At 45.0% G+C, this 24,557-nt stretch overlaps 1 protein-coding gene across 1 annotated transcript in view; it reads left to right on the top strand.

Annotated features, from left to right (window-relative positions):
* The window catches only part of LOC137433085 (uncharacterized), a 67,902-nt gene that overhangs the window by 43,080 nt on the left and 265 nt on the right, over positions 1–24,557 (top strand). Inside the window, exons 8-10 of the mRNA XM_078768756.1 lie at positions 84–160; positions 11,762–11,877; positions 22,731–24,551. Of these exons, the coding sequence (XP_078624882.1) occupies positions 84–160; positions 11,762–11,877; positions 22,731–24,551 (2,014 nt within the window). The remainder of the gene's footprint in view (positions 1–83; positions 161–11,761; positions 11,878–22,730; positions 24,552–24,557) is intronic.

Genomic DNA, 24,557 nt, shown 5'->3' with positions numbered 1-24,557 from the left:
ACAGTTTTTGTGGATAAATCTGTGCCTTAGTTGAGCGAAGATTGTTTTAACCTGATCCAGATATTCTTCGGTTTCTCTTACAGAGTGCAGTCGTCATGCATCGCTACCATGATGCGAAAGGAGGGCCTGGCAATTTGCAGTTTCATCCTGAAATACTCCGGTTTGTGCTGCCTTTTCCCACCCTTTGTTTATATACTATACATTACATGGTTGAACCGGAGTTTTTGTCTCGTGCTTCACACGAGTCGGTCTCATTCATTGTACTCATAACTGTTAGGTGGGAACGTCTTCATCCTTTGGTTCCCTGCTACCTTGTACACCTTGGTGGTGGTTAGCAGGTTGTTCAGGTGAACAGGCTGATTGAGTCTGGTAGTGAGGGCCCTTAGGGATATTTTGGGGCCGTTTGGTTCAAATTCTTCCAAAAGCACAAAATTTGGCCCAGATGTTGCCCATGCCATACTCTTTCGATTTTTGACGGGTGCCAAGACGGGCGCCCCCCCCCCCCCGGGGGCCCCATATTGGCGAAATACTAAATGGCCACCACCCGGATTGGAGGAAAATCAGTTAAATAACCAAAAGGGTTGGAATCATGTATGATACCACTTTTCAGGGGTTTTCAAGGTCGAGGAATCCAATTATGATGTTATTTTGATGATTTGAGGTCAAGGTCAACCCTCAAGGTCATCTTAAATGTCATTTTTGAGTCAAACATGTCGGTTTTTGAGTTTTTTGTCGAGATTTACGCGAGGTTCACCATTTTATGTTTCTGGGTTGGGTAATCGAACTCTGACCTTATTTTTGACAATTAGAGGAAATATTTACATGTCTATTTCCTAATTTTCAGGCATATGCAGTTCATCAGTCGAATTACAAAGGTACGGATTTTGATGTTTTATGAACTGTATGCTATATCCTTGTGTTTAATTTTTGTGCGATCATGATCCGGGTTCATGTATACATGATTGTATACATGTCATAAATATGACGTCATAGGTCACGTGACCTGGTGGCCATATTGGTTTTATGAAAACCTTAAAAATAGATCCCTGCCTTCATTTTTCGATCGATTCATTTTGAACTTTGACCACTTGTAGTACGCCATGTGATTGGATGCATATCCTAATTATGACGTCATAGGTCAGGTGACATGGCGGGATGGACCGGTATGGTCCCCGGATCATACCACCCTTGGGGCCCGTCAAAAATCGAAAGAGTATGGCATGGGCAACATCTGCACCAAATTTGATGCTTTTGGAAGAATTTGAACCAAAATATCCCTAAGGACCCTGACTACTGGGCACCTGACAGGGTAATCAGGCGTCTGACAGTGGCAGCGTAATTATCACGTCAGATACCTCAGTTACATTGTGTGAACACCACTCTTGCATAACTGCACCCAGTCACCCATTTTGGCCGATCATGAACACTTCAAATATGGATGCCTCCTTGGAATCTGAGAGGGTCAGTCTCATGTGATTGATTTGACAAAGAAAGACTGACGAGCCGTTTGGCTTTTCCAGTTCATTTCCACAATGATCAATCAAATGAACCTAAAATTGAGCATTAACATTCATAAGAGGCTGAAGGATGCAACTTGGTGTTGTTCACACGTAACATAACAAATGACATCATCAAGGAATTACCCATAATCCCTATATCGAGTCGTATGTTTAATGTCACGAACGCAATGTCACAAGAATCCCACATTTTGCGCAGATCTTCAAAGCAAGGAGTTTGAAAAAATTAATATATTTATTATTCCTCAAAACTTCTTTAAATACATCATTAACAAAGTGATATGCCAATTTGCTGTATATTCCATAAATCTCGGGAGTACAAAAGTCATAGCAAGTTCAAGTGACGACTTAACAACAACCATTAGGACATCCAGTATGAAGCAGTATTCCAACTTGGCGTATGTTATGGTGTCGAAAGCCTAAATTGTCCACCTATCCTCGTGAGGACATTTTGTATGAGGCTTTTGACTTCCTTTTGCCTTTAATCAACTGTATAACAATGAATTGCAAAACCTCAAGTAACCAATCTACACAAATGCTTCCAACTTCAGTCTGTCCATCTCCACAACGTTGAGTCCACTGAACATGAAATACAATTTTTTTTTTTTTTTTTTTTTTTTTTTTTTTTTTTTTTTGTATACAAGATCGAGGCTCGTGAAAGAGCGAACATTAATCACACAGAAAGACAAACCGATACATAAAACATATAACATCGGGAGCGGTAGACAAGATGGGGAGAGAGGGGGAAGGACACAAACACAACATTTGAGAGCAGGGCATGAGAGAGACATGGAGACATCGAGAGATCTGAGAGAGGGCGAGGGCTTTGGGGGGGGGGGGGGGGGGGGCATGGGAAGGGGGCGGTGGGAGAGGTATAAAACATATGGACACTGCCAGGACTTCCAGGAAAGAAGTTGGAATTTCAAACAAGGTGGATCTGGGGTGAATTAGCGGGGGTAGAAAAGATCAAGGTTTTGGATGGGGGAAGATAAGAGATGGTGGTGAACAGCTGTTTTAAAGACCTGGAGGGAGGAGTGGGATTGAAGGGAGTGAGGGAGTTTGTTCCAGAGGCGGGAGAAAAGAGGAATGAAAGAGTGAAGGTGAGCAGAGAGCCGAGATTTCGGCAGTTTAACCATCAGAGGGTTGCTGGCAGATCTTGTGCGATCTGTAGGAATATTTGGGGGACAGAGCACAGAGAGAGCTGGGGGTGCAAGGCCGGAGAGGAGTCGGTAGAAGACAGAAAGACCACCTACCTGCCTGCGGTGAGTGAGTGAAAGGCCCTCAGAGATAGCTTCATCGCGGGAGATTCCAATAATTCTGAAAGCTTTGGTTTCAACAGCGTGAAGCCGAGCTAGGTGTGAGGCAGGAGCACCGGCCCATAGGGGAGAACAGTATTCCATTGAGCTGCGGATGAAAGCCTTGTATGTGGTGAGGAGCTCAGGTGTGCCGAGGAAGGACTTCGCACGACGGAGGATGCCCAGTCGGCGACTGGCTTTGGAGGCCAGCTTGGAAATGTGGTTTTCCCAAGAAAGATCATGGCAGATAGTGAGACCCAAAACTTGAGCGACAGAACTTCTTGGAGAGGATTGTTGAGAAAGTAGATGGGAGGGTTGTCCAGTCGATCTTTTCGGAGAGACATAGTAAGAGTGTGAGATTTGTCAGGATTGAAAGACATGTTCCACTTGTTTGACCAGTCTGTGATTTTGTCCAGGTCTTCAGAGAGTGAGGAGGCAGCAGACTGCCGATCTGAGGGAAGAGGAATGGAGCGGCAGAGAGTGGAGTCATCAGCAAAGAGATAGAGAGGATTTTCGAGAGAGTCAGAGAGATCATTGATGAAGACCAGAAAAAGCACGGGGCCCAGAACACTGCCTTGGGGAACTCCAGCCTGAACAGGAAGAGGAGATGAGAGAAACCCATTCAGGGCCACACGTTGACGACGACGAGAGAGGAAGTCCGCCAGCCATGCGTGGAGATTTCCATGGATACCAAAGGAGGAGAGTTTGGTGAGCAGAGCGGGGTGCCAGACCGTGTCGAAGGCACGTGATATGTCGAGGGAGACAGCTCTAATTTCCTGTTTGGCATTGAGGACCTCCATCCATTGTTGAGACAGCAGAAGCAGCATGTCCAGAGTAGAGTGACCTGGTCTGAAACCAAATTGATGATCAGAGATCAAGCCATTGGAGAAGAGGAAAGATTTCATATCCGAAGCAATGATGGATTCCATGACTTTGCTGATAATTGGGAGAAGGCTGATTGGTCTGTAGTTGCTAGGATCTGTTTTTGCACCTTTTTTGTGCAAAGCGGTGATGTTGGCTGATTTCCAAGCAGATGGCAGTTGACCTTGAGCAAAAGAGAGGGTGAAGAGAACAGAGAGAGGGTGAGATAGAGCAGCAGAGCAGGATTTTAGGACCCGTGGGCTGATGCCGTCGGGTCCAGTTGCAGAATCAGAGTCGAGGGTTGACAGAAACTTTTCCACCTTGTCAGGAGGAAAGGACACGGAGTCCAGGAGCAGCAGGGTACGACTGGGTATGGTGGGTACAGAGAGGGATGGGTTTGGGACACAAGATTTAGAGGCAAACACAGAGTTGAGGCATTCAGCTTTTTCACGTGCGGAGTCAGCTGTGTAGCCGTTTGAGGTAAGGGAGGGGATGGAGGGGGAACAAACACCAGAAACGGATTTGACCAGACGCCACCAGGATTTGGAAGAGGGAGACAGATAAGAGAGTTCGGTCTTGAGAACGGAGAGATATTGTTTCCTGGCTCTCCTGAGGGTGGACACACACTTGTTTCGGGCTTTGTGAAAGGAAATGAGATTTCCTTCCGTTGGATTTGCTTTCCAGGAGACGAAGGCAAGTTGTTTCTGGGCAACAGCCTCACCACAAGATTCCGTGTACCATGGACGGGAGGAAGGGTATGACAACTGAAGACGAGATGGGATAAATCTGTGCATGAGAGAGAGCAATTTACTTTGGAAGAATTCCCAGGATGAGTTGATGTCAGAGGTGGTAGAGATGGGAGACCAGTCCAGATGATTGATGGCTGCTTGGAGACCGTGCCAGTTGGCCTGAGTGAAATGCCAGACTCGTCGACGCTGAGCAGGCTCCCTGAGGATGGTCAGAGAGATGTCCACTTTAACAAGGACATGATCAGATGATCCGATCGGAGCAGAAGAAGAGCAGCAGACATTTTCAGGGAAGTTAGTCATAACCAAGTCCAGAAGAGAAGATGTTCCGTTGACTGAGATCCGGGTCGGGAAATTGACAGATTGTGTCAGTCCCAGTGAGTCGCAGAAGTCCTTTGCTGAAGAGCCATGGCTGGTGAGAGAGGTACCCACACCCAGCCAACTGGCATGGTGACAATTGAAATCACCACATATGAGGAAGAGAGAGTTGGGATGAGTAGATAGAAGTTGGTCCATATCATCAGACAGCGAGATGTAGATGGAGTCATCACTGTTTGGTGGACGGTACAACACACATATGAACAAGAGGTGGGAGCGAAGGGGAAGCCGTAGCCAGAGGTATTCCTGGGGGTGAGGTGGAGAGAGTGCAGTGCAGGGCGAGTGAGGAAGAGAGTTTTTGATAAAGATAGCAACCCCGCCTCCAGGACGAGGCTCAGGTCTATCATACCGGAGGAGGGAGTAGCCCGGGAGAGATACTATGGAATCAGAGACATCATAAAGGAGGAAAGTTTCTGTTAAGCAGATCACGTCTGGTTTGACAGAAGCAACCTGTATGGAGAGATCAGTTAAGTTTGAACGAAGGCCCCGGATGTTTGAGGTCCATACCGTTAATGAAGAGGAAGGGGGAGCATCAGATACAGAACAGGGGGGAGGAGGGGTAGGGTAAGATGTGGAAGAGGTGGAAGAGATAGGGAGAGCTGTTGAAGGTGTGTCAGAGATTTCAGAATAGCTCGGAGAAAGGGAAGGATGGGGCGGACAAAAGGTTTGATGGTGATTGGGTGAGCCACAATGAGGTGTTATTTGAGGAGGGGGAAGAGCGAGGCAGAAGGTTGGGGGAGATGGAGGTGAGAGTTTGAAGGGGGAAGAAGCGGGGAGGACGCTTTGAGGAGGGGGAGTGAGAGGGGTGAAATTGAGAAGCAATGAGGGTGGGGAGATTTGAAGGGGAGGGGTGAGGGGGGAGTTTGGGAGGGAAGGGACAAGGGGAGGGATTTGAAAGGGATGGGATATGGGGGAGATTTGGAGGGGAGGGGTGAGGCAGGAGTCTAGGAGGGGAGGGGCGAGGGGGCGTCTTGGCGGGGAGGGGTGAGGGGGTAGTTTAGGAGGGAGGGGGCAAGGGGGGAGATTTGAAAGGGATGGGTGATGGGGAAGATTTGGAGCGGAGGGGTGATGGGGAAGATTTGGAGGGGAGGGGTTATGGGGAAGATTTGGAGGGGAGGGGTGAGATTGGATTTTTGAAAGTGTACGATTTATGGGAAACGAACATTTATTGCAAAATGAGTTTCTTGTGACCTTCGAGTTAAAAATACGTTTAAGGACGCTGGATGGAGGATGGAGTGCAGGAGAGTTTCGGGAATGTAGAAAAAAGGCACTATAGGAGATGGATATTTTTTTTGGGATGAATTGATTTGTTGAGCAAGTCGAAAGCAGCCTTTTAAAGAAGAAGAAGAAAAATGTGTTATAAAATATGATGGAATACATAACTTGAGGGGAAAGTGTAAACATTGAAGGTTAATGAGTGAAAACTATCTGGGGAAATGGGGGAGAAACACGTGGTCGAAGAACGAACGAACGAATAAGAATGAATAAACGAATGAGAACAGAGAAGGAAATGTTTTTTTTTTTTTTTTTTTTTTTTTTTTTTTTTTTTTTGAGTTGAGATTTACACAAGGAAGTAGTAGGCTATGGGTGAAAAGCCTGGGAATACAGAGAACGAAAGTTATTGGATCACAAACGACGGACCGCTGAGAGAAAAACAAAGCCTCAAGGTTGTACAGTGCACACTGTACAAGGCCTCAAGACACGACACGGCAAACAGACGATCAATTTATGAAAGATAAACACCGAGAAACAACCAAAGTTGCACACAATAACTTCACACACCGAAAGATAAATACAGTTTCGACAAAATACAATTGTGAACAGACTTAACTTCGAAAAACGTGGAGACCGTGTGGAGCTTCGAAAATCCCTCCCACCGTCTCCGAGATCTCGCGAGATCTCTATGAGAGACTTAGTAACTTAGATCTCTATGAGAGACTTAGAATGAGACTTAGTAACTATGACAATACTGTCGCGTGACTACCCTTGGTGAACACCTTAGGGTAGCACGGATGACCAAACGAGCTGTTACTCCGAGGCGTTCAATCAAATGGCAGATAATACGCGTGGGGAAGCAAGAGGGAAGGGGAGAAACCAGAGCACTAACCTTCACGGATCCCACTCGACATCTCCACCTGTAATAAATAACTTAAACCAACACAAAATTAAAATGTCCAAAAATACCGGCTTTATTGAAGAATGCCAGTAACAAAATAAAACACGGTAACACTAAAATTTCTATATGGAGTGCTCCCACACACAGAATCAAATACGGATAATGGGAAATAGAATGGTAAAAGAAAAACGGGTTATTTAATTGCACTTAGCTCGACTCGACCAGCGTCTCGTCAGAACTCGTCCAGGCCTTCGCGGTAAAATGCGCTCGCTCTTTGGCGGGAACCGCCCGTTCGTTGGCGGGAACCGCTCGTTTGTTGGCGGGAACCCAGGCCTCGATGTGTGTCGCACTGCAGCGAGCCAGCAGTGCTCGTCCACCCATCGCTCTTGCTTGGAAAGTCGTGGCTCTTCCTCCTCACAACCACCAGCAAGATATTGGCGCACGGCTGCCCGTGATGAGATCCTAAATCGGAGAAGAACCAGAAAGGCATTGATGTGGAGAGAGATAAAAATGTGATCGTTTACCGACAAAGTTCAAAACGAGCAGGTGCAAGAGGGAATCGGTCAGAGCGAGGGACCAAGGAGAAGAAAACAGAATGTCCACTAGTGCGTCAAGCCAAGCAGAAGAACGAAGAGAGACGTTCTTTTACGTTGCCACATTCTTTTATCACCCAGGCTCTGACATCATCCTGATCCTAATCCAACCAGTCCGTGCCAACTCACCCGCTCCAGAACGTTCTTGCTGACGTCATCCTTCCACCAATCCCCAAGCGCCTCGCACTCCCACTAACCAGTCACTGCCCTTCTGGGCGTGGCCCTAGGCCCGCTTGTCCCGTGTGCTTCCAAAGTCAGTCATCCGCGGCAGCGCTCAATGTCCTGGTTTCTGGTAGGTTTTTAATTAGAGTTTAAATGCGCAATTTCTGCTCGCGTCTTTGATGGGGTGCCAAAAGGGACATAGGAAATAAATTACAGAGGTATAGACATACAAGGGATAATTTACCCATAATCCCTGAGCTAATTAACATACCCCACTCCTCGTAATCAGGACGAAGATACACCTTACAATACATCCGGGCTAAACAAATTCCCTACTTATTACATGGTGGTTCTTCTTCTTCACGACAATCGGAGCATGCTAATCTATACACTCTACCTGGTTCTAAGGTAATCACAAATACTACCCCGTACAAACGTAACAATACATTAGCTCTTAAGACCATCTTGTAATGTTCCCAGGTTCCAGTATGTCAGAGAAGTCTCACTAGTTGACCGTCCCTCCGACTGTCCATCCGTTATAGGTTTTCATTGCTGTGATGACTTGAGAACGGCTGAAAGGATCTTAGTCAAACTTGGTGCAGGTATCTATAATGAGGTAAAGATGGAACTGATTCGATTTTGGGGTTAAGAGGTCAAAGGTCATGTTCAGTAAAAATCCTGTTACCGTGATAACTTGTGGACCAGTGATGGAATTTTGCCCAAACTTGGTATAAGTATATATTATAATGCAAAGATGAACTGATTATATTGTTACAGACGCGGCTTTAGATGTTATATTGACCGAGCGGTGGTGTATTTAACCGCGTCCGAACAGTTACTCCCCGATTAGAACCCGATTCCACCCGACGTTGACCAGATCGCCCCACAGATATTCAATCGGGAAACCTCTAAAGCGACCGAAAGAAAATGAAAAAGAAGAAGAAGAAGAATACGGAGGAAGAACAGATTTATTATACACACACAAGCAATGGATGGAAGAAGCAGTAACACAGCGAATCGTTAACTTACACTATTCATTTTTACTTAACCCCAAGACAACGAGCAGGACAGGACGTTCACACTTACACAGGGGATATTGCAGGCAGGTAGGGCTTGAGGTGGATTGCTTGAGAGGGAGGCAAAGTCGGGAGGCAGCAGCTCGCAATTCCTCGCGGTTTTGGCGGGAAAACCCTCCGTCGCGTAGCCGCTGCGGTAGACGCCACGCGCTGGTTCGGCACACCTGCTCCTCTTCTTGTGGTGGAGCCGTCTCCCTCCTTTCAGCGCGTCTCTCCAAAGCTGGTTTCCTTGCCGAGTACCTCTCCTCTTTGGCTTGGAGCGTTTCGCATCTCACCGCTCCTCTTGGTGCCGCCTCTTTGCTCCTCCCAGGTCATCTCGTAAAGCAGTCCCTTACAGTCGCTTTTATCACCTCGGGCGAAATCAAGCCGCCGGCTCCGAGGGCACGCCTACCGGGTCGCTCACCGCGGTGCTGATTGGCTGTTAGGGCTGGTTCACTCCTTCCCTCTTATGACGAGGTGGAGACACGCCTTTCTTCTCCGACTCAAAGCACATGGGCAATGGCGGCCTGCGGGATTGAAAACAACTCCCCTTTTGAAAGGAACTTTGGAGAGCGGAGATGTTTGGGGAAATTGGAAGGGCCTACGCTTATTTTGTTTGATACAATGCAAAGTCAATCTAGTGGGAAACACATATTTAGCCTACATGGAATAAGGAAATACACTATTTAAAAGATATATCGTGACCTGCGTGTAAGTTTCATGGAATTAACTAGGAGGACGGCTGCGACCATTATTTACATTACGAGGATGTTACCATACTTTTGTAACGTTCACATTGTAACGTTTCCACATTCGTTACACTTCCTCCAAAATTGTTACACTTCTCAAAAACCGTTACACTTCTCAAATTCGTGACACACTTCTCAAAATCGTTACAATATGTTGGCATCAAAGGTGAGGAGTGAGTTGATTTTGTGATTTTGGTGAGGTCAGAGGTCATGTCAGGTAAAAATGTGATACTTGAGAACAGTAGAATGGATTTAAAATCAAAGTTGGTACAAGTATGTATCGTGATGTAATAATGTGGGCGGAGGCATATTGGTCGACATTGTGAGGTCGATGAGTGTCGTTCTACTTTTAAAATGTTTTATGTATAAAATGTATTGTCGTGTGGACGGCTCTCAGTTAAGACAGAGTGTCCATGGATGGAATCGAGCTTAATGAGGCGTTTCCAATTGATGGCGGATCATACATGTGAAGGGGGGTTTGGGGGATAATGCCGTGGCTTACCTGACGGCCCCGCGTAGTCTTCATCTGCAAATTAATAAATCGAACAAAATCGGAGTTGCTGTACAAAAATACGCCGCTTTATTGCCGGACTCCGAGAACAAAGGAACGCGCCGGTAAAAACTAAATCACAAACCTTGCCTGAAGTGAAAGGCACTCTTACACACAGACTTCGACCACACGACAAATGGAAAGGATATGAAAATAAACGTTTTGTTGTGTTCTGTGGTGCGTCTTAGCTCGATCAGTAGTCTGCAGTCGTCAAGGATGGTCCGGCTCCGAGCGCAGTCGTCCGACCGCGGCTCCGATGTTGGCGGGGAGTAAGGCCTCGATCGATGCGTCCCCGTTCACCAGGCCTCGATACACCCTCTCGCGCCAAGCGAGCAGCGTGCAACCCGTCTTCACAAACAGGCAATCTCCTCCCGGATTCGGCACGATGCTGCGATGCACTCAACGTTTGGGTCGCAAGGGAGAGAGTCGAGGTGAAGGAACGCGTAAGGGTAGGAGCGAACAAGGTCCAGGCACTCACGTCTCTTCAACGAGCAGGGACGAGGCAAGGGCAGGAGAACAAGGGCAAGAAGAAAGGTTGAGACAGAGGTCCGGGCAGGATCAATCCAGGGACGGGAAGCTGGAAAATGTCGGCACACAACCGTTCACCACCAAAGTCTGGACCAAAGAGACAAAATGTCCGCCGCTCCAAGTATCTTGTCCGGGCTGCTCTGACGTAATCCGGGCCTCTTCCCAATCCACGAGTCCCCTCCCAACAGCCATGCGATCCGCCCACCAAACCCTCGGTGTCAATCCATCGCGCGGTGGGCGTGGCCTCAACCTGCCTTGCACGATGTCTGCCTGCCATGGCGCCGTTGTACGCGGCCGCTTCCTGTTGGTCTTTTCGATCATTGTGGCGGCGAGGGATAAATTAATGTGTTGTGCTAATGGGCCTATCTAATGTCTATGGGATGTATTGCCATAAGGGACACCGGGATGTTCACAGAGGGAACGACACACAATGGAATTGGCATAATCTCTACGGTAGTTAACAAGCCCCGCCTCCTCATGGCGGGGACACATGCCCAACTTATCCGACATCCGGTCTAGACAGGTCCTCTACTTATTTACATCGAGATGGTTCTAGCTACCCACGACAACCGGAGCATAATATCTATACAGATCTACCTAAATCTATATATGCCCTACCCACCGACAGACAGTATAATGTATTTTATGCATAATAAAAGGTATGTTACCATTTTAATATGTATAATAAAATACATTTTATACATAAGAAATATATTATGTAATCAGTTCATCTTTCTTTTTCTTTAATCTCATAGCAGATTAATTCGTCAGCTAAAGCTGCAAAATAAATGAAACAATTACTACATTTACCGGTTGTTGTTGATGTTGTTTAATGTAACGCAATTACTGTTCGAGAAATCTTTAAACTGAGGTTGGACTAAAATGTTTTTTATAGTGACTTGCACCACGTCAACAAAGGGACCGTGTACACATTTATCAAAATACTTGGATATGCACAGGCCTAGTCTGAAGATAAATTTTTGTTTTTGTTGTTTGAAGGTGAATTTTATCATGATGGTAACTGTTCAATCTAATGTGTATAGGCTCTTCCTGGCATAGGAGTTTTACAAAAGAAGAACACTCAGATTCAATCTCCAAAAACCCTTGCTGGTTGTGGATCTTTGTAAAGCAAGAAAGTGAATTGCAAGAATGTCTACGGCACAATGACGATCACACATCTCTTGAGGGTCATGTTATGGCATCCCTGGAAGGTGGTGAAAGTTTTCAGGAAAGTGAAACTTCGTCATCATGGGGACAGGACTGCTTAGTTCAAAATGGTGATGATGGGATCAAAGTTGGGCACACTTCACCGAGTGCTCCTGTCATGGTAAGTGTCATAAAAGGGCACCAGTACACCATCCCTTTTTTGTTTGTTTGTTGTACCATTTTGAGGAAATGCAATGACCGAGGCATATTTTCAGTTATTCAAAGGTTTGAAGCCCCTTAAGAAGTACATGGAAAGCTCAGCAGAGAAATTTTGCTTCAAAATGATTCTCGGGCCGAAACAATTGTGTTGCGAATGTAAAGGAACCAAGAATGTTGTCATTTTTCATCAGATTTGGCATCCCAAACTTGTGTGTTTTCAGAAATCATGAAGGCCGAGGTAGATTATTTGCAAGTCCAAGTGATGCAGTTTAGTTTTACAAATAGACAATGGTCAATGAAATGTCACTTTAGATTGTATCACATTGCTAAGATTTTTTTTTATTGTCGTAATTATCAAAAGTATAACTTGCTTTGGTATGTTGAACAAGATTCTGAGTGACTGGCATGTTTTTTTTTTCAGTACAAGATCGAGGCTCAAGGTTGAATAGAGGGTAAAACTAGAATGGCACTCGGGTAGAGAGCATACCTCCACCATGCTCAACAGTTTGTTTTGTATCCCACTGATAGGTCAGATCTGGATCCGACCGGAACCAAAATCTAATCGGATGTTCTTGTCACTTACCCAACTCATCCACCAAGTTTTGTCATAACTCATCCACAACCTTTTGAAATATGCTACATATCGTTTTTGGCCCGATCAATGGTGAATAAAATCAATTAAAAAAAAATTCTCGTATCCGGATCTTCACCAAAATTTAATCAATTCTTTCTGGTCACACACCCAACCTGTCCACCAGGTTTCGTCCGTATCCGTACACAGTTCTGAGATAATTATGCTATTCAGTATATAGTTTTTTTGCCCTATTTCTCAATGGTGAAGAATCACTTTAAAAGTTCTCAGATCAATGTGACATTCTCCCAGTGATGACCACTCTTCAATTCATAGCCCCTTCCCCAGTTCTCTTTCAGGTTTAGAGTTAAGGCCACACCTTAACTGGTCGCCATTTGGTGGTTACCTTGTCAAACGCTGCAAGTCTCGGTGTATTATATCAATTAAATGCACTTCCTTCATGTACTTAGAGTGACTTGGAGAATGACAACACATTTGTTAAACAAGATATTGATTTAGTAAACCCGTAAACCCTATTTATTTTAAATGATTACATTTATCTGAATGGTTTCTCATCTTGACAGGATCTCGCGAGATCACGGCGAGGTCACGTCTTTTCGAAGCTGTTCCATGCGCTCACGCTTTCGAAGCGAAGTGATCTTTCACAATTGTGTTTTTGTCGAGACTGTATCTATCTTTCGGTGTATGTACCTATAGCGTATCTTTTGGAAAATTTTCGGTGCTAATTTTTCGTACATGTATACACAATCGTCGGTTAATGCGTATCGAGTATTCTGAGGCCTAGTACTCGTAGGCTTCGGCTACCGTACCGTCTCCGACCTTGTGGTTTTGTTTTTCTCTCAGCGGTTCGTCGAATGCGCTGCATTTATTTTCGTTCTCTGTTTCGTCCCAGTCGTTCACCCCATACCTCCCTGTTTAATATCTCTACTCAAAAAAAAAAAAACCCCAAAAAATATTTCCTTCTCAGGTCTTATTCGTTTATTTGTTGTTCTTACTTGTTCGTTCGTTCTTCGTTCACGTTGTACGCGATCACGTGGTTAGAAATGTATAATCTCTCCCCTGAACAACTATTTTCTCTCATATATTATAACACCTTTTTCTTCTTCTCCTACAAAAGGATGCTTTCGTCTTGCTCACCAAATCTATTCATTCCAAAAAATAATAATAATACCATCTCTTACAGTTCCTCCTTTCTACTTTCCCTAAACTATCCAGAACTCCACCCCTCCTTCAGTGTCCTCAAACGTATTTTTGACTCGAAGGTCTCAAACTCATTTTGCAAAAAATGTTCGTTTCCCATGAATCGTACACTTTTCAAAATCCAATCTCACCCCTCCCCTCCAAATCTTCCCCATCCCCCCTTCCCTCCAACACTTCCCCATCACCTATCCCTTTCAAATCTCTCCCCCTGCCCCTTCCCTCCCCTCCCTCCTAAACTCCCCCCACACCCCTCCCCTCCGAGACTCTCCCTCGCTCCTCCCCTCCTAGACTCCCCTCTCACCCCTCCTCCTCAAAGCATCCTCCCTGCTTCTTCCCCCTTCCAACTTTCACCTTCATCTCCCCCAACCTTCTGCCTTGCTCTTCCCCCTCCTCAAATAACACCTCACTGTGCCTCACCCAATCTCCATCAAACCTTTTGTCCGCCCCATTCTTCCCTTTCTCCAAGCTATTCTGAAATCTCTGAAATCTCTGACACACCTTCAACAGCTCTCCCTACCTCTTCCTCCTCTTCCACATCTTACCCTACCCCTCCCCCCCCCCCCCCTGTTCTGTACCCGATGCTCCCCCTTCCTCTTCATTAACGGTATGGACCTCAAACATCCGGGGCCTTCGCTCAAACTTGACTGATCTCTCCATACAGGTTGCTTCTGACAAACCAGATGTGATCTGCTTAACAGAAACTTTCCTCCTTCATGATGTCTCTGATGCCTTGGTATCTCTCCCAGGTTACTCCCTCCTCCGGTATGATAGACCTGAGCCTCGTCCTGGAGGTGGGGTTGCTATCTTTATAAAAAACTCTCTTCCTCACTCGCCCTCCACTGCCCTCTCTCCACCTCACCCCCAGGAATACCTTTGGCTACGGCTTCCCCTTCGCTCCCACCTTTTGTTCATATGTGTGTTGTACCGTCCACCAAACGGTGATGACTCCATCTACATCTCGCTGTCTGATAATATGGACCAACTTCTATCGACCCATCCCAACTCTCTCTTCCTCATATGTGGTGATTTCAATTGTCACCATGCCAGTTGGCTGGGTGTGGGTACCTCTCTCACCAGCCATGGCTCTTCAGCAAAGGACTTCTGCGACTCACTGGGACTGACACAATCTGTCAATTTCCCGACCCGGATCTCAGTCAACGGAGCATCTTCTCTTCTGGATTTGGTTATGACTAACTTCCCGGAAAATGTCTGCTGCTCTTCTTCTGCTCCAATCGGCTCATCTGATCATGTGCTTGTCAAAGTGGACATCTCTCTGACCATTCTCAGAGAGCCTCCTCAGCGGCGACGAGTCTGGCATTTCACTCAGGCCAACTGGCACGGTCTTCAAGCAGCCATCAATCATCTGGACTGGTCTCCCATCTCTACCGCCTCTGACATCAACTCATCCTGGGAATTCTTTCAAAGTAAATTGCTCTCTCTCATGCACAGATTTATCCCATCTCGTCTTCAGTTGACATACCCTTCCTCCCGTCCATGGTACACGGAATCTTGTGGTGAGGCTATTGCCCAGAAACAACTTGCTTTCGTCTCCTGGAAAGCAAATCCAACGGAAGGAAATCTCATTTCCTTTCACAAAGCCCGAAACAAGTGTGTGTCCTCCCTCAGGAGAGCCAGGAAACAATATCTCACCGTTCTCAAGACCGAACTCTCTTATCTGTCTCCCTCTTCCAAATCCTGGTGGCGTCTGGTCAAATCTGTTTCTGGTGTTTGCTCCCCCTCCATCCCCTCCCTCACCTCAAACGGCTTAACGGCTGACTCCGCACGTGAAAAAGTTGAATGCCTCAACTCTGTGTTTGCCTCTAAATCTTGTGTCCCAAACCCATCCCTCTCTGTACCCACCGTCCCTAGTCGTACCCAGCTGCTCCTGGACTCTGTGTCCTTTCCTCCTGACAAGGTTGAAAAGTTTCTGTCAACCCTCGACTCTGATTCTGCAGCTGGTCCTGACGGCATCAGCCCACGGGTCCTAAAATCATGTTATTCCGCTCTTTCACTCCCTCTTTCTGTTCTCTTCACCCTCTCTTTTGCTCAAGGTCATCTGCCATCTGCTTGGAAATCAGCCAACATCACCGCTTTGCACAAAAAAGGTGCAAAAACAGATCCTAGCAACTACAGACCAATCAGCCTTCTCCCAATTATCAGCAAAGTCATGGAATCCATCATTGCTTCAGATATGAAATCTTTCCTCTTCTCCAATGGCTTGATCTCTGATCATCAATTTGGTTTCAGACCTGGTCACTCTACTCTGGACATGCTGCTTCTGCTTTCTCAACAATGGATGGAGGTCCTCAACGCCAAACAGGAAATTAGAGCTGTCTCCCTTGACATTTCACGTGCCTTCGATACGGTCTGGCACCCTGCTCTGCTCACCAAACTCTCCTTTGGTATCCATGGAAATCTCCACACATGGCTGGCGGACTTCCTCTCTGGTCGTAGTCAACGTGTGGCCCTGAATGGGTTTCTCTCATCTCCTCTTCCTGTTCAGGCTGGAGTTCCCCAAGGTAGTGTTCTGGGCCCTGTGCTTTTTCTGGTCTTCATCAATGATCTCTCTGACTCTCTTGAAAATCCTCTCTATCTCTTTGCTGACGACTCTACTCGCTGTCGCTCCATTCCTCATCCCTCAGATCGGCAGTCTGCAGCCTCCTCACTCTCTGCAGACCTGGACAAAATCACAGACTGGGCAAACAAATGGAACATGTCTTTCAATCCTGATAAATCTCACACTCTTACGATGTCTCTCCGAAAAGACCGACTGGAAAACCCTCCCATCCACTTTCTGAATAATCCTCTCCAAGAAGTTCTGTCACTCAAGCTTTTGGGTCTCACTATTTGCCATGATCTTTCCTGGTAAAACCACATTTCAAATCTGGCCTCCAAAGCCAGTCGCCGACTGGGCATTCTCCGTCGTGCGAAGTCCTTCCTTGGCACACCTGAGCTCCTCACCACATACAAGGCTTTCATCCGCAGCTCTATGGAATACTGCTCTCCCCTCTGGTCTGGTGCTCCTGCTTCACACCTAGCTCATCTTCACGCTGTTGAAACCAAAGCGTTCAGAATCATTGGAATCTCCCGCGATGAAGCTATCTCCAAGGGCCTTTCACTCACTCACCGCAGGCAGGTTGGTGGTCTTTCCATCTTCTACCGACTCCTCTCTGGCCTTGCCCCCCCAGCTCTCTCTGGGCTCTGTCCCCCAAATACTCCTACAGGTCGCACAAGATCTGCCTGCAACCCTCTTATGGTTAAACTGCCAAAATCAAGACTTTCTGCTCACCTTCACTCCTTCATTCCTCTTTTCTCCCGCCTCTGGAACAAACTCCCTCACCCTCTTCAATCCCACTCCACCCTCCAGGTCTTTAAAACAGCTGTTCACCACCATCTCTTATCCTCCCCCATCCAAAACCTTGATCTTTTCTACCCCCGCCAATTTCGGTCCCTTTGTGTTTTATACCTCTCTCCCCCCCCCTCCCACGCCTCCTGCCCCCAAGCCCTCTCCCTCCCACACTTCTCCCTGCTCTCAAATGTTGTGGTTGTGTGCTTCCCCTTCTCTCCCCATCTTGTCTTCCGCTCCCTCTTTTTGTATATTTTGTTTGTCTGGTTGATTTGTTTGTGAAATAAATGCTAGCTCTTTCACGAGCCTCGATTCAGTATACAAAAAAAAAAAAAAAAACTTCTCCTCATCTTCCCTTTATAATGGGTGAGGTCCAATGACACCAAGCTGCTGCCCTGCCTCAGCCATGATACTCCACCACCATCTGATCCCTAATCGATGTTTCAAATATCTTCCGTCCACTATCGAAGTTGAACTCATTGTTGAGTAATTACCTGCGCCAACGAAGGTGGACAGTGGTTATGTTTTCACCCCTGTCTGTTTGTCTGTGCGCAGGATACCTGAAAAAGTTGTAGACGGATTCGGACGAAATTTGGTGGACTGGTTGTGTGTGTGATAAGGACACATAGATTCGATTCTGTTGAAGAATCGGATCCGGATACGACAGTTTTTTTATTTTTCAAGTGATTCTTCACCATTGAGAGATGGGGCCAAAATGATATACCTGTATAGCACGATATTTCAAAAGGTTGCGGATGAGTTATGACAAAACTAGGTAGATGAGTTAGTTAGGTGACAAGAACAGGCCAATTTGATTTTGGTTCAGGTCCGGATCCAGACCCGGCCTATTAGTGGGATTCAAAACCTAAAAGGCCGAATTTACGAAAGGTGCTTAGCGAGTGTCTTGCTGACACATGCCTAACCCTTAAATGGTGACAAAAAACCTCGTTGTACGCACGCAGCTAATCGCCCGTTGAGATAGCAATTTACAAAGGGAGATAAACAGCCGATTAGTTGTAAAAGCCGAAACAGCCGATTAATTACCTGCACCTAAGTTATGATTCAATGCTTTTTAAACATTTATTTTGTTCATTGCGCCATGTAAGAAGTTACTTAAACAATTCACCGTAATGACTCTGCATTGGCCCTGCTTACGTCAATTTTTAGTTTGTGTGTTCCAACAATGACATCTAGGGAGAGAAAAGAGGGGACAATTTTTCATTGGAGTAACAAATGGGTTTAATCGAAGTAATCATGGTTCACCAAGAAACAATCCAATGCAGGAGAAGAGACATGGGTGCAAGCAAGAAACATAGGGGCAATACCCCTGGTGCCCACCTGGTGGAATAAACAGTATACTTCACTGACCAAAGGTATTTTAAACCAATTTCAATGCTTGCTAGAAGACAGGGCAGTATGTAGAATCATACTAACATAATCATAAGACTTTATACAAACAAACAAAAAAATACCTATTTTGGAGGCAATCCCACCTCCAACCCCATGCACCTCCTTCGACCCTAATGTTTCCAATGCCTTGAACAAACATGGGTACATCACGGGTGATGAAGGTTGTGGTAAAGTTTCATCGAAATAGTGTGTGTAGTTTCAGAGGAAAAAGCAAATTCCTATTTGGGGGGTCAAACCTGGATCCACTTTGACCCACAGTAGACCCCTTAAACTCCAATCTATCTATAATTCCAGTAATCTCTGTCTGTCTGTCTGTACGTCTGTACGTTTGTCTGTGACCACTGTTTCTCGACAACCACGGGTCCGATATACTTTTAACTTGCCAGGTATATTGCTGGGGACCCGAGGATGTGCCTTTTCAAGGTTTCATATTAATCGGACAATTACTTACCGAGCTATGTCCAAAAAACGATTCAACCAATCAGAGAGCAGCGAACGATCGCGTGTGCCGAACGTGGCGGGCACACTCTGCCTCGGATGGCACATTTGAGAGCGTATTCATTTATTTCACGTTTGGAAACTATGTTGGCGTTAAACTATGTTTTACAACTAATAAAAACGAATTTGCGATTCATTCGCTTTCCTGCGCGTTTGTGTACGCGATGGCGATTTCTTTACCAAACTCCGGAAGCCGTTCGCTTTGGACCGAACCATTGCATGTAAATAGAGGGGGGGGATTGTCACCACTCGCAAGCCGTTCGCTTTGGACCAAACCATTTCATGTAAATAGAGGGGGGGGATATAATTTTAGATATATATATATAGTACGGGCATGCCCTAGTATTTTTAATGCTGCGAATTTTTTTTTAATCACAACACAACAAATATCATTTGTGCCAAATTTGGTTGCAATCCCATCAGCGGTTTCAGAGAAGAAGTTTCAAGTGTTTATGGACGGACTGACGGACGGACGACGCGCCATCGCATAAGCTCCCCTGAACTTAGTTCCAGGTGAGCTAAAAAGCAGCTCGCTTGGGAAGACGTTGTAAAAAGGAAGGTGGCCCATTTCCCAGAGTGCCCAAAATCCTCTCCCAGGGACCTCTGAGAACTCTGGAGAAGGATGAAGATGAAGGCAAAGGCACACAAATTTGATATTGTCATACCTCTCCAGAGGATTGCATCTATCCTCAAAGATTCTTAATGCACATCGGCGAACTGCCCAATTCCTATCCTCTTTGCCTCCTTCAGTGCCTCCTTCAGAAGGCGAAGTGCCTTCAGAAAGTATTCAAACCCCTTGACTTTTTTCACATTTTGTTGTGTTACATACTGAATTTAAAATGGATTAAACTGAGGAATTTTGTCACTGATCTACACATAACACCCCATAATGTCACAGTAGAATCTTTTTTAAAGATAATTTTTACAAAATAATTAAAAATGAAAAGCTGAAATGTCTTGTCTGAATAAATATTCAAACCCTTTGCTATGACACTCCAAATTGAACTCAGGTGTATCCAATTTCCTTTGATCATCCTTGAGATGTCTCCACAACTTGATTAGAGTCCACCTGTAGCCAATTCAATTGATTGGACATGATTTAGACAGAAACGCACCTTTCTACATATGGTCCCACAGTTGACAGTGCATGTCAGAGCAGTAACTCCACCATGAAGTCCAAGGAATTGTTTGTAGAACCCCGAGATAGAATTGTGAAGAAGCATAGATCTGGGGAAGGATATAAAAAACAATTCATAGAGTGTTGAAAGTTCCCAAGAGCACAGTGAGGTCCATTATTGGGAAATGGAAAGAATATGGAACAACCCAGACTCTTCCTAGAGCCGGCTATCCGACCAAACTGAGCAACCGGGCAAGAAGGACCTTGGTCAGGGAGTTGACCAAAAACTCAGACCACTCTGACAGAACTACAAAGTTCCTTGGGTGAGATGGGAGAACCTGCCGGAAGGACAACAGTCTCTGCAGCACTTCACATCTAGGCTTCACGGGAGAGTGGCCAGACAGAAGCCAGCCAAAGCGCAAACTTGAATCCCATTTTTTTTTTTTTTTTTTTTTGTATACAAGATCGAGGCTCGTGAAAGAGCCCATTGAGAATTTGTGGAAAACTTTGAAGATTGCTGTTCACCGACGCTCCAACTTTACAGAGCTTGAGCTGGAACTTCTTGAGAAGATCCAACTTTACAGAGCTTTAGCAAATCTGCAAGGAAGAATGGGAGAAACTCCCCAAATTCAGATATGTGAAGCTGATAGACATACCCAAGAAGACTTGAAGCTGTAATCGCTGCCAAAGATGCTTCTACAAAGTAGTGACTCAGGAGGTTGAATACTTATGTATATTACATATTTCTGTTTTTCATTTTTAATTATTTTGTAAACATTTCTAAAAAAAAATAATCCATTTTGATGCTTTGGCAAAAAGGTTTTTTTTGGATTAATCAATTGCTTGATTTATTAATCACTTATTTATTTTCTTTCTCATCTAGGCAATATTTCGAGCATCTTTTGAGCTAGGAATCTGATATTCGGACACGACAGTGACCAAGTGATGTGGATATAAAGGGTGTTTTTGATTTATTGATAAATAAATAAATAATATAATTTTTTTGTTTAATTATCTAATTAATTTTCAAAAAATTACAGATTCGGATGAAGCAGTGGTCGTTTAGGGATACTATTTGCCAATTGATTAAGAGATTATTTATATTACGATTATTATTTATTTATTTTAATTACACAATTAATCAATCAATTCTTAATGAATCTATTAATCGATTATTTAATTTTTTCGATTGATTATTCAATTAATTTTCAAAAAGTTACAGATTTGGATGAAGCAGTGGTGGTTTAGGGATGCAATTAGCCAATTGATTAAGAAATTAATTATTTTATTATTATAATTTATTTGTTTTACTTAATTGTTTTTCAGTTATTTATTTTCTTTCTCAGCTGGGTAATCTCAGGCACCTTTCGAGCTTGAAAGCTGACATTTGGACTTGACAGTGACCAAGTGATTTGGCTATAAAAAGTATTTTGGATTTATTAATTAATCAATGAATTTATTATTTAATTTTCAAAAAGTTACAGATTCGGATAAAACAGTGATAGTTTAGGTATGCAATTAGCCAATTGATTAAGAAATTTATTATTTTACGGTTATTATTTATTTATTTTAATTACACAATTAATCCATTTATTGTACACCGCTTCCTCCCAATTCCATCTCAATGTGCTGCACTGTGGCATTGCTGGGCGCCAAAGGCGAAGTAGGTGCCCGGCACTGTTGCGTGCTGGAGGATATGGTATTTATTTATTTGGCATGGGGGTGGTGTACTTTCAATGTAGCTCTACTTGTTTGTTTGTTTTCAATGAATCTTCACAATTGAGAGATGGGGCAAAACGATATGAAGCATGATATTTCAAAAGGTTGGGGATGGATTATGACAAAACTTTGTGGATGATTGTGGTAGGTGACAAAAGCAAGCCAATTCAATTTTGATTGATGGATACAAAACGTAAACTGTTCAGCCTGGCGGAAGGAGGTATATGCTCAACCGAGTGCCATTCTAGTTCTCCAATGCTTCTCTCGATTTTTTTTTAATTTCCTTACACTTGCTACACTTAAATCCTCTGCTGTTTGTTTTGTCTAAAGTGAGATATTAAAGAGATCAACGATTATCCAATTCATCTGCTCTCTGACGTCCAGTAACACTCTTAGAAGCATGTGATCTTGCCCTGGTGCTTTACCTTGTCTTAGGTTTTCTGGATGTCTCCTTACTTCTTGCTGTCCTATCCGAAACTCCACCAACAGCCTTTCCTTACCTCCTACATATAACCTCTCTCCTGCTGGCCCATCCCTTATCTACTCTTGCCTAGATGATGAAGCAATATACAACAATTTGATAAGCTTGTCATCTCACTTTAATCACTCATGAACTTTCATCGCTTTCATCACTAATCAATTGATGTCCAGTCCCCTTTTCATGCTTCACCTCTCATCATCCCTGACTCAGCTCCTTCAAACTTTCACACCACCCAACAAGATACGAACCTTCTCTCTCTCTCTCTCTCTCTCTCTCTCTCTCTCTCTCACTCTCACTCTCACTCTCACTCTCACTCCCACTCTCACTCTCACTCTCACTCTCACTCTCACTCACTCTCACTCATTATTTTCCTCTTAATTATTACCTTTTGCTAGCATTTTTCACCTGGCTATGTGTCTAGTAACATAAACCAATAGATGCCTGTCTTACAGATGATCCAGACAACACGTACTGGGGGTGTGGAAGTTTCCCGAAGTGGTGAATTGGAACAAAAATACTTTCTGAATGAAGATGCTGAAGCAGCATCAACACAGCCTGAACGAATTCACTGCGATGTTGGAGGTACAGCAGTGCCATCGGAAATAATCCACTGTAATACCAAAGCAGCATCAGTGAAACTCTCCAGAATGCCATGGAATGTTGGACCTCCAGTAATGCAGCCGAGATTGACACAGCAGGATTGGAAATCAGCAGCTGAGAAGCCAAGAAAGATGCCAAATGATTCAGAAGCAGCAGCACAGATAGAGAGAAAGAGTTGTGCCGCAGATGTGGCTGTGAAACCCAGCAATGTTCCATGTGGCAACAGATCAATGGAGAAGTCTGGAAGTGTGCTGCATGATGTAGAAGCTGCAGTAGCAATGCATCCAGGAAGTTGCCCACATCATGTTGAAGTGCCATTAAGCCATCCTGATTCGATATCATTGAGCAAGAAAGTAGTGGATACGCATCTCGAGAAGACGCCATTGAATGTTGGAGTAGGCGCCCTGCATGCAGAAATGATGTCTTGCAATGCTGGAGTAGCAACGATGGAACTAGAGAGCAGGCCATCTGACATGCAGCCTGGAAGGGCACCGTGGCATTATGCAACCCCAATGATGAATCCTGGAAGGATGTGCTGTGATGATAAAGCAGCAGGTGAACAGACAGTATACTTACCATGTATCATGCAAAGAGCAAAAGTGCAACCAAAAGGTATGCGTTGTGAAGTGGATGCAGCAGCAGGACAAGAAGATTGGATTACACATGCGGTTGAAGCATCATTGATGCGGCCACAAAGACCGGCAGACTATGTCAAAGAAAGCATAATGGAGTCAGGAAACAACATAAGGACCACTGTAGCGTCAGCCACAACACAACTGGAAAGTATGCCAAGCTACATAATGGCGGCAGTGCAACAAAACAAGATGCCATGCGACTATGGGATAGCAGCATTGGAGTCAGGAAGGATGCCCCATGACATGGACACATTAGTAAACGAGCCAATGAGTACATCTTCCTATATTGGGACAATGAGTCCAGAACCAATGTGGTGTGATGTAGGAGTATTACAAATGCACCCTGAAGTTCCATGGTGTAATGTTGGAGCAACAGTGCAACAACAAAGGAGGCAGTTTAGCATTGAAGCAGCAGAACTACAGGCAAGAAGTACGAGATGCAATGTCAAAGCAACAATAAAACAACCATTGGAAATGTCACGTTGTGACAAAACTAAAGTAATGCAGATGGATAAGACATTGTTTGATGTTGAAGCAACAGCGGTTCAGCCAAGCACCTCGTTATGGGAACTTGGTGCCACAGGCCTAAAGTCTGGATGCGTGCACCACTTCACCCGAGCAGACATAACGCAGCCGGGTGGAACGTCCTGCAATGTCGGAACGGTAGTGCGGCAAGAGAAGATAGCAAGCAACGTGGGAGCACCACCAACACAGCCAGAACGTAATCCACATGATGTCAGAGAAGTTGCTTTGCATCCGGGAATTGTGCCTCGCAATGTCGGATCAGCAGTAATACAGAAAGATAAATCGTTCCATGATGTGCCAGTGACGCAGCCATATTGGACGCCGTGCGACTTTGCCCCAACGCTGGCACAGCACGATTTCGGTGCAGAAAAGTTGCGACCTAAAACGATGCAGTGCAATATTGCAGCGGCAGTTGCACTGCCGAGAGAAACCCTTCACGATGACAGGGCAGCAAAATGGCAGTTACAAAGGATGTTACATGATGCCACTCCAATAGCATCACAGCCTGGGAGGGTGAGG

Source organism: Myxine glutinosa, unplaced genomic scaffold (genome assembly GCF_964187855.1).
Source record: "Myxine glutinosa unplaced genomic scaffold, kmMyxGlut1.1 SCAFFOLD_352, whole genome shotgun sequence".
NCBI lineage: Eukaryota > Metazoa > Chordata > Myxini > Myxiniformes > Myxinidae > Myxine > Myxine glutinosa.
This window is presented reverse-complemented; position numbering and strand designations above follow the sequence as displayed.